We start from the raw sequence: 10,446 nt of genomic DNA, 5'->3' as shown, positions 1-10,446 counted from the left end.
TATATATATATATATATTAAAATTTCACTAATTATATTTTATTTAACTTTTTAGAATTATTTAAATACTATTTGTTGATAATTCTATTAACAACTAATACATATTTATATAGACAATCTTCAGATTATTAATCAAAGTACTCATGCTACCGTGCAACGCACGGTTCCCATACTAGTTAATAAAAAAATAAAAAATTTGAAATTTTATTACATCATAAATGAATGTTTGAGAAAGCATTTGTTTGCACAAATTTCGTCCCAAAATAAATGTCCACAATAAAAAAAATACAATTTTAGAAATATATAATTATTATACTTTTTAATTAATAAAAACACATTTTTTTTTAACATTAATCACATAGAAAGAAATTTTTTTCCATCTTATAATTGATATTAGAAAAAAATAGACATTTATTTGAAGACAACTAAAATATCTCAAAATGAAATATTAAAAAACAAAATGGCAAATTGTGTGAAAAAATAACGCACTTTAACTTAATTTATATTTTGGGCAATGCACTTTCAAAACTTTCATTTTGGTATCTAAGATGTAAAATTTTAAATATTTAAGTACACGGATAACCGGTTGAAACATTAACCGGTTATCATGCTGATGTGACGAGTGATATGATATCCCATTCAGTATTATTTGTTGACGTGGTTAATCACATAATTTTTTTAATCTAAAACTAATCCTCAATCTATTATCCGAGTATTTAAATATTTAAAAATTTATATTTTAGGTATTAAAATGAAAGTTTTAAAAATACATTACTCAATTAATTTTTCATGTAATTTATAAAAAAAAAAACAAAACAAAATGCTTTCACCAATTGGCGCGAAAACCCACCTGGTTACAGGCAGCAACCTCGAGTTTTAGGCCTTTAGCATATAGAAGGCTTCTGGAGTTCCATTTTTTTGTTCCAATTCAATCCACATTCATTCCGTTGGATTGGAAAGCAATGGAAATGGAGTCCACTCTCAAGGTAACTTCCATATTCTCTTTCGGTTTTTTTACATTGTTTTTGCTACGGGAAAACCCTAAAACTCCCTTTTCCGATTTCGTGATATTCATATTGCAAAGTTCATATGTCAGCGATAACACTCTCACTTATTCAGGCGACGTTTTATGTCGATGTATATGGTAACAGGAATATTATGGGTTTTCGACATTTCGACCGTATCAGAAGGAGATAATTGAGAAGATTTTGGGGGGAAGAGATAGCTTGGTTGTTATGGCTACTGGTAGCGGCAAGTCTCTATGGTAAAGCTTGTTTTGCTTAAATTGGTGTTTTGGAATAGCCTGTCTACTGTAAACGAAATAGCTGATAAGATTTTTTATACAGCAAGGATAAATGGTTTAATCTAAGTAGTGCTTCAGAACCTTTAGCAATCATACAGTTTCTCGAGACAGGTGAGGGTTTATTGTATATAATTGGGGGATGTCCCTTTTATCAGACTATGGTTACTCTTGATGTATAAAATCTCATTTTACACGAAAAGCACTCAGTAGTCTCCCAAAGAAAGAGGTACATTGTGAATACTGATGCTAAATCTAGTGTTTTTCAAATGCAAATTATCTTTTGGTTTTGTTAAGAATGGAAGTCGAACATTGTTTCTATTATTGTTTTTGTTATAAAGTTTGATGAACCAAGCAAATTTAAGTTTAAGATGCATATCAAATTTGAAGTTGGAAAGTGCCCCTTTGATATCTAAAGTCAGAATATGGCTGGAATGGAAAAAGTGGTGAAGAAATTATAGAATTATAGGTGGTTACATAATGTTTGGAATAATACCAGCAGAGTGTAGATGCCATAACTGTTCACAGGTAGAAATTTTAGGTTTCAGGAGGTGTAAGGATGACACTACATGTCTCCTAGTATACTAGAGTGGTAAAACTGTTGATTTATTTGTGATTAGTCTTTTGCAACTGATTCGTTTTTTGTTCATTTTACCAAGCTATCAGGTCCCTCCATTGATTGCAAAAAAGACTGCTATAGTTATAAGCCCACTTATTTCTTTGATGCAAGATCAGGTATTTTTTCTTTTATCTTCTTCCGGAACTGAATTCTAGTGAATAAGCACATGATAATACATATGATATTTGTTTATAGGTGATGGCTTTGAAACAGAGGGGTATTAAAGCTGAGCATCTCTCTACTGCCCAGACCAACTTAAGTGCACAAAGGAATGCTGAAAATGGTGAATATGACATTCTGTATATGACTCCAGAGAAGGCATGTTTTGTTCCTAACAGGTAATGATTGTCACACCCGTCAGTATAAACCTGAGATTTTGATTAAAGGGTGCAAGGTTCAAAAAGCATGGATTATGTTTTTGGTGTCTTCTCATTAGAGCTTAATCATCTAGTTGAATTGTTGACTTAACATAATAGCATCTGTTTGGTCTTGGAAACTGATGGATCCAGGTCGTACTTTCCTTGTTTGCTCCCCATTAAATCAAAATCTCATCAGAAGATGATCTTAGCATATATGCTGGTCCCTTAGTAGGTCTACCTTGCTACAGTTAGGAGAACCTGCTTATGAAAACTTTTTAGGTACTTGAATATTGCCTCATTGATATGCACCATCTACCGTTACTGCTTATGTGAACATAGTTTGTTTGCTTGTTGCATGAACTGTGTAGGGAATATCTCAATCTGTGTTTAACTGGTTCTGATTGATGTTTTATCCTAGCTTTTTGGCTGTGACTATAAGTTTTATGATTGAAATTAGTGTTGAAAGATGTAATCTTCATGTTTGAAAACTTCTTTATCGGATTGGTTATCTTTTTGAGGTACTTTTCACTTACATGTGTTGGTTGCTCTTTTGTGCTAGCTCTACAAGCTGCCCTTTTAACACTTCTGGAGATACCTTTCTCATGCCTTTAGGCTGTCATGTCATTGTTGATGCAAGTTTCTGAAAGTTCATATACTATTGAACATTAACTGCATGGAGCGATAAGGCTTCATAGATGCCAATTCGAATGGTTTTTGTTCGTATGATGTTTAAGCTGTATATAATTATTTTTGTGGCAGATTTTGTTTTGAAGGTAACATATGTGTGGGTATTTCATCAGCAATTCAGTATGGTGTTAATGTGATGATGTGTCACCACTTTTTGTGTGGGTTCCATTGACTACTGCAACTTTGTGTGTGGTTTTCACTTTGCTGGATTACTTTAGTTATTGTGATGATATGATATGCTATAGTGAGCACAACAACAAATATTAAACGATATTCTGTTGAGCTGTTTTTACCACGATGCAGCTTCTGGTCGAGGTTGCTTACCACAGGAATTTGCCTAGTGGCAGTTGATGAAGCACACTGCATCTCGGAGTGGGGCCATGATTTTCGGTTGGTTTCCTGATATATCTATATATCTATATATGCTTACTGCATCTCGGAGCGGGGCCATGATTTTCGGTTGGTTTCCTGATATATATATATATATATATATATATATATCTATATATGCTTTGTCTTCATTATGCTTTTTGCTTATAGAACATATGGGTCTTATCACCATATTAATTCATGTGCACCACAAAATATAATGGGTATATAGATGTGCAATTTGCTGGCCATGGGTTTAGACAACATAGTTAATGGGAATATAAGATCATATTCTGGGATTTCCAGGTTATTATTGTATCTCATTTTCTAACATAACATTATAATGAATTATGGTGTTCATTAAATAGTAACATGCTGGTTCTTAATTTTTCGCTCCACGTAAATTTTATTCAATGTTACTACTCTGTATGAAACTCTCTCTGTTCTCTCCCACTGGATCTTTGGTTAAAAGAGAAACTTTGCATGATTTTTCTTATATTTTGGTTTCTTCTTACCCTTTATTGTCTTTTACGTTAAGTTATAATGTGATTTATAACTTTGATTAGCTTTCATAACCTAGTCAAGTCTTGTTTATTTATTAGATTCAGCAAGCTTAAATCGAGTAGCCTACTTGGTAGAAATCCAATAGGTTAAAGTCTGGGCTACTGCTCTAAGGGTCTTGATGCTTGTACAGATTTGCGAGTGGCTCTAAACTGGAAGAGTAGTGTGGATAGAAGGTTCAATACTAAATATTAGCATGCTTTCAGATTTTTGTGAGGTATTTGTAAACCTCTATTCAGGTGAATTCCTATCAGATAATCAACTGATGTCAAACACATGGATGCTGGATAGCTTAGTAGTGTTCATGGATCTGACTTATAGATTACTCAACCCTGGATAAGTAATAAGCATTCATACCTATTCACCCCCCCTCTCCATATATAGTCATTCTCATTTGTATCCCCCTATTATTTGAACATTGTTTTTACCATTACTTCTAATGAATTATCTGCTTTACAGGGTGGAGTACAAACAATTATACAAGCTGCGAGATGTTTTGTTAGATGTTCCATTTGTTGGATTGACAGCAACAGCTACAGAAAAGTATGTTCTATGCAAATTGATTTGGCTTTTAGTCTTTGGCTATATTTGTATGGAAGCTTCTCTATATATGGTGCCACCCTAAATCTATCCTACACTTCTATGTATATGTATCTATGTGGTGTGCATTGAGTTTCTCTGGACAAAGTTCCCCACATTTGGATTCACTATGCAGGGCTATTTGTGGAAACTTTCCTTTGTGTTGTAGATTCAGTAAATTGTGCAAGAGAGAAATGCATGTGATATTGATGGTGATTCTCTTGCTTTTCCAGGGTTCGAAATGATATAGTTGATTCGCTTAGGATGAAAGACCCTCATGTTGCTATTGGATCATTCGATCGTAAAAACCTCTACTATGGTGTGAAATCTATTAACCGTGGGTCTTCATTTGTGGATGAGCTAGTGGCACAAATTTCTAAACATGTAGCAAATGCTGGATCAACTATTGTATACTGTACGACCATCAAAGATGTCCAAGAGGTCAGCTTCCATATACTGTTAACCTCTTATTCATGCTTCAGACTTGTGTCTCTTGTAGTTGATTTTTTATTTTTCTTTGTTTTTCTAAAGATGGAAAGGAGAGGAACTTTTCAGCAGATTAGTGCTAGCTTACTATATCCCCCTCTTTTGTACATAACCGTTATGATGCAACCTGGTCTTATCAAGTGTCCACAAAATTGATTTCAATTCTGTTACAAAAATGCCTCATAGAGGATATCTATATATTACTAGGAATTTTACTATCCTCTACTATAATTAAACAATTAGGCAATGAAATTGCACAAGTCTAGATACTACTATCTCAGAGATAGCTTATCTGTTTTTCTTGTACCAACTCAACCAACCAAAAGAAACGTTCGATAACCAGGCATGAATATACATCTAATTTCTATCATTACATAGCATGACATAAATATCTTCTTTAACTTATTTGACCAAGAAAAATAATTTTGACTGCTAGCCAGGCACAATCGTGATTCTTCTCCCACCATAGGTCAAAACAAAATCATTTCTATCTCAAGCTTTTGTGTTTATGTCATGGGGAGATACTCTTGGTTCTTGACTTGCTTAGAATCGTTATTCATTAGATGTCTTCTCATTTTTTCTCTTCCCATCTGTCTGGATCCCTTAGATTACCAAATCACTTTGTGAGGTCGGAATCAAGGCTGGAATGTATCATGGTCAAATGTCTAACAAGGCTCGTGAAGAGTCACACAGGTTTTTGATTTTTCTGAACTTGATTTTTCCTTCAAATGGTCATGGATGTTTCAACAATCATGTATTTTGTGTATCCTCTTGTTGTTAGATCTTTTATAAGGGATGAGCTCCAGGTCATGGTTGCAACTATTGCTTTTGGAATGGGTATTGATAAGCCGGACATAAGACACGTTATCCACTATGGATGCCCCAAGAGTTTGGAGTCCTATTATCAAGAAAGTGGACGATGTGGTCGAGATGGTATCACTTCTGATTGCTGGCTCTACTTTTCAAGAAGTGACTTTGGAAAAGCTGAATTCTATTGTGGAGAAGCAAGCTCAGTATGTCAATTTTCTTGGAAAAATCATTTATTCTTGTCTTGTTTGGAGGCCATTGATTTTCTTTACAAATCTGGTTCATGCATCAAACAAGTTTGGTTCGGTTGTTAGTGTATTATTGTCTTAACTGACCAGGTAAACCAGAAGAAAGCTATTATGGATTCATTTATGGCTGCTCAACGATATTGCATGAAGGCAACTTGCAGAAGAAAATTATTGCTGGAGTACTTTGGGGAAACATTTGCATCTAATAAATGTGGTGAGGAATAATATCGATCTTTCTCTTTCATATTTTATACGACATGGCCACTAGATTATGCTATGAGCAATAAAATTACATAATTTCGTTCCTGAATTTGGGGAACTCTAGTCAGCCATCATGAATCAAATAGTTAAATCAGCTCTTCTTGTTCTAGGTATTTGACTTCAGATCAAATGCTATTCCTTATGCCCTGTTAAGTTTTTATGTATGCATGGATGGTATTTGACATTTTCCTACTGCATATGGAATTTGGGTTTCTTCTGAAGGCTCTGCACATTATAAGCAGGAAACAACAGTGTACTTGCATGTTGTAGTCCATCTTGGTTTCCTAGTAGGAGAATTGCACTCATAAATTTTCTGTTTCCATTTTAATGGATTGTTGTTAATAAGATGTTTTCACACTGATTGAAATAATTGATTGAGAGACCACCAGACATGGCCTGATCATGAGAGAAACATACATGGAAACAATCTAGAAGGATTTGTTGGCAGAGGAAGTTGCTTTTGATATATCTGAATGGCTGAAATTCTTCATGTAATCAACCCAGTTGATTAAACTGTTACAATTAAACAGATCTCTTTCCATAAAAGTGTCTTTGGGGAAACCGATAGAACAAGTTGGTGTTAAGTTACAAAAGGGTCATTGTCCAGCAGTCCCTGGGGTTGAAACCTCACCAAACGTGAGGAGTGTGTGAGTATTTGCTGTATAGAATACTATATACTTCAAAAAAAGTTGGTGTTAAGTTTAGCCATGGAATAAGATTAAATTTAGGCACGTGGGGTTTATCTTTTATTGATCTAAATCCAGTTTGTAAATCTGATTCTTCATCAAGTTCCGTTATTAGTTGGGTTAATGGCATTGTAGATGCAAGAAAACATTTTCTAGTTGCAACTTGCTAGAAACAAATAACCTAGCATAGACATAGTTTTATATCTTCAACATGGCTTCATTCTTGTAGCTTGCCGCATAAAGGGCCATCAACTTGAGCACTCATCTTTCTAAGATGCTTTCTTAATTTGGATAGAGTAATGAACGTAGAGAACTTTTCAGCTTTAATGACTCCCAAATCGCTGCAGTATCTAAAGTGTGGGACCTATATTTGATTGATCTTCTTTACATGTTTGATGCTATTGAGCTCATTTCTCCATGTAGATGATGTAATGTAATTCTGAGGAAATACTTTGTTCCAAGAACCAAATGTAAAAGAAATATTTGTCCTGGGGTTCCATTCCCGTTATCACAATGTAAAAAGAAATACAAAAAGAAAATGTAAGTTAGCAGGCTACTGGTTGATTGGCATATCCTGCATGGTCATGTAGTTTTTCTGGATGATCTTTATGTTGAATGGGTATTATGATTGTTTTGTGTTTCTACTTGTTAACTTCAATTTCTTAGCACAAAAGGATGAACTGGTTATTCATGGATGACTTATTTGAATCATCATTGAACAAGTCCTTTTCTTTACAGGAAATTGTGATAATTGCACCGACTCTAAGGAGGAGAGTGATATTTCTAGAGAAGCATTTCTGCTGATGGGTTGCATCCAGTCATGTGGTGGTTACTGGGGCCTTAACTTGCCTATAGATGTTCTTCGAGGTTCTCGTGTAAGATTTACTTCTAAAGTCTGCTAACTTGTTCAAGGGTCAAACAGGCACATGCGTATGGTTGCAGTTGGATAAGCTATTAGTAGAAGTTGTAGGAGCACTTTGTATGAGCTCTGATTTATAAGTTACAATCTCCCAGCACCTAATCACGCTGGTCTTAGTTATATAGTCTAGTGAGGTATTTAAGTGGCCGGCGGTCTTTACGGAAACAGCTGCTCTATTTTTTGGGGGTAGAAGTCGGGTCTGCATACATCTTACCCTCCCCAACCCCACCTTCGAATGGGATATACTGGGTTTGTTCTGATTAGGTATTCAAGATCCCCCCAATATATATATATATATATATATATATATATATATTGTCCATTCTCCAAGCCTTGATTGAGCTGCCTCATCTAAAAATAATTAGCACCAGTTCTGATGTGCTAATTATTTGTTATCAAATAATTTGCTACCTGTTTGTTCTTGCTGTGATGTGGTTATTCTTGACAGCACCGTAATGCTCAATCAGTTGAAGTCTTAATGATTGTCCTTGTGGATCGCAGGCCAAGAAGATTACTGAAAACCAGTTTGACAATCTCCCATACCATGGACTTGGAAAAGATTTTTCAGCAAATTGGTGGAAGATGCTGGGTTTTCAACTAATTTCTTTTGGTATGCAACAAATTCTTTGTACTAAAATCTACTCTAAACCACCATGGCGACACCTATTTGCTCGGTAAGCAAAAAAAAGTCCGGGTTTTTTGGGGATTAACCGGACCTTGAAAAAATAGTTGGCCTGATCGGGCTTTAAGGCCGCACCTGGATCTGGGCTATGGCTTACTAGGCTCGGGCTTTTTGGGCCCGACCCAGGCTTTGTGGTTGAAAGAGGGCCCGATCGGGCCTTTTCAGGCCGGGCTTTTTCGGGATTAACCAGTCATTGAAAAAAGTTGGCTTGATTGGGCTTTAAGGCCGCTCCTGGGCCTGGGCTAGGGCTTACTAGGCTGACGGATGCCGAGTCCACCAAATAATAAATTCCAACTAACGACTAATTACAACCAAAATTGTAGTAGTGTAAGTCGGGTCGAATCCACAGAGACTCGGTCTAACGGTATACGACTAGCGAATCAAGCACGCGATGGAAGCGTAAAAATACTAATAATCACAAAAAGGGGGGGGGGTTTGAATTTGATTAATTACTCTAAAAATGCAATAATATAAACTAAAACAATTGATTAAAATCCCAACATCGATTTAATACCGGTTAAGATGTTAGTGCCTATCATCGATTCCAAAAATGTAAACGGAAAGAACAAGCCCGAATTGGCTTTAATCGTTAACAAGCTCTAACGACCCGCATTTTCCAWAGAWAATTGTTGAYTAAAATAAGCTCTCTAATCAACCCTTAACCACAAATACAARTTTAAATAAGCTCTTAAACTCATAGGTGCGACTAGCTTTACCGGACTAGAAAAATTACCAATTCAAAGCCATAAGCTCATAAGCTCGGCTTATCGAGGCTCTAATCGCAAGATTTCAAATATTCAATCCGGAAACCTTATCGAAACCAAATGAATACTATTGTTACTCTATCAAAACTCTAAGACAATTACGTATCTAAGCATTTTGAATAACCATTCCATAAAAGATTTCCAATCAGTTAGCTAAACTAATTAAAAACCCAACTAGGATTAACATTAAGTTCARAAATCAAACAAATAAGCTTGTTCAAACACGATTACAATGAAATCTCAAAGCAATAACAAAACAAAACCTAATTAAATCAATGTTGGAATGAACAAATTAGCAAGACATGGTTAAACTAAGTTACTGATTCTAAGGGTTTTAGGTTTACCATAAGAATCAGGAAGATTGATGAGAAAAGGTTGTCTTCTCCAATTCTTGCATCCGTGTTCTTCAATGGAACCACCGTCTMACATCCATCTTCTCCAATCAAACAGCTTGCTGCTGTTTTCAATTGACAGCCCCTTGCTGTCTCTGTCTTCTTCAATCGAACAGCCACCTGCTGTCCACCTCTCGTCTCGTCCTCTACACCCTTGCGTCTCTCTCCCTCGCTAACCCAACAGCCCTCAGTCGACAGCCACCTGCTGTCCTCGCTCTCGATCCTTTTCGATTTCTGCCTCTAATCGACAGCCCTCGATTTTTCTTGCTGTCGGCCGCTTCCAAAAACAACCAGCCCCAAAACGAACAGCCTCCCTTCGATGACTGCCTCTCGCTAATTGACAGCCCCTTTCTGCTGTCTCTCTATTTCTCTCGTGACAGCCCCAAACGAACAGCCCCCAAGCTTCGATCAAATTCTCCATTTTAAATCCTTCAAACCCACGTTTCTCCCGCTTCAAACCCACGAACTCGCTCCCTCGATCCCACTTACTGCTGTTGCCGTATGCCTCCTCTCCAAACTCTTCTGGCCGATAAAAAATGTGGAGAAGATGTGGGCTTTATTTGGGCTTGATGAAGTCCACATAAGTTAGGCCATAAGTTGGGCTTTTCTTTTCTTTTTGGGCTGGCTCTACAAAATAAAACAAGTGTTAAATAAACACATTTACTCACAAAATGATTAAGATAAGGGCTTCTTAAAATTAATTTTCATCCAAGAAAATATAGCTATCA

General features: G+C 36.0%; 1 protein-coding gene across 1 annotated transcript; it reads left to right on the top strand.

Annotated features, from left to right (window-relative positions):
- The first annotated feature begins 948 nt into the window (after positions 1–948).
- On the top strand, positions 949–8,759 carry LOC112512222 (ATP-dependent DNA helicase RecQ-like). The gene is made up of 13 exons (XM_025118089.1): positions 949–985; positions 1,151–1,263; positions 1,959–2,034; positions 2,114–2,256; positions 3,268–3,354; positions 4,354–4,437; positions 4,707–4,914; positions 5,567–5,652; positions 5,741–5,972; positions 6,105–6,228; positions 7,700–7,836; positions 8,382–8,554; positions 8,663–8,759. Exons 1-13 carry the CDS (start codon positions 962–964, stop codon positions 8,757–8,759), a joined length of 1,584 nt encoding a protein of 527 aa, XP_024973857.1. The 5' UTR covers positions 949–961.
- The last annotated feature ends 1,687 nt before the right edge of the window (positions 8,760–10,446 follow it).

Source organism: Cynara cardunculus, assembly GCF_001531365.2.
Source record: "Cynara cardunculus var. scolymus isolate 2C chromosome LG 5, CcrdV1, whole genome shotgun sequence".
In the NCBI taxonomy this organism is placed as follows: Eukaryota; Viridiplantae; Streptophyta; class Magnoliopsida; order Asterales; family Asteraceae; genus Cynara; species Cynara cardunculus.
This window is presented reverse-complemented; position numbering and strand designations above follow the sequence as displayed.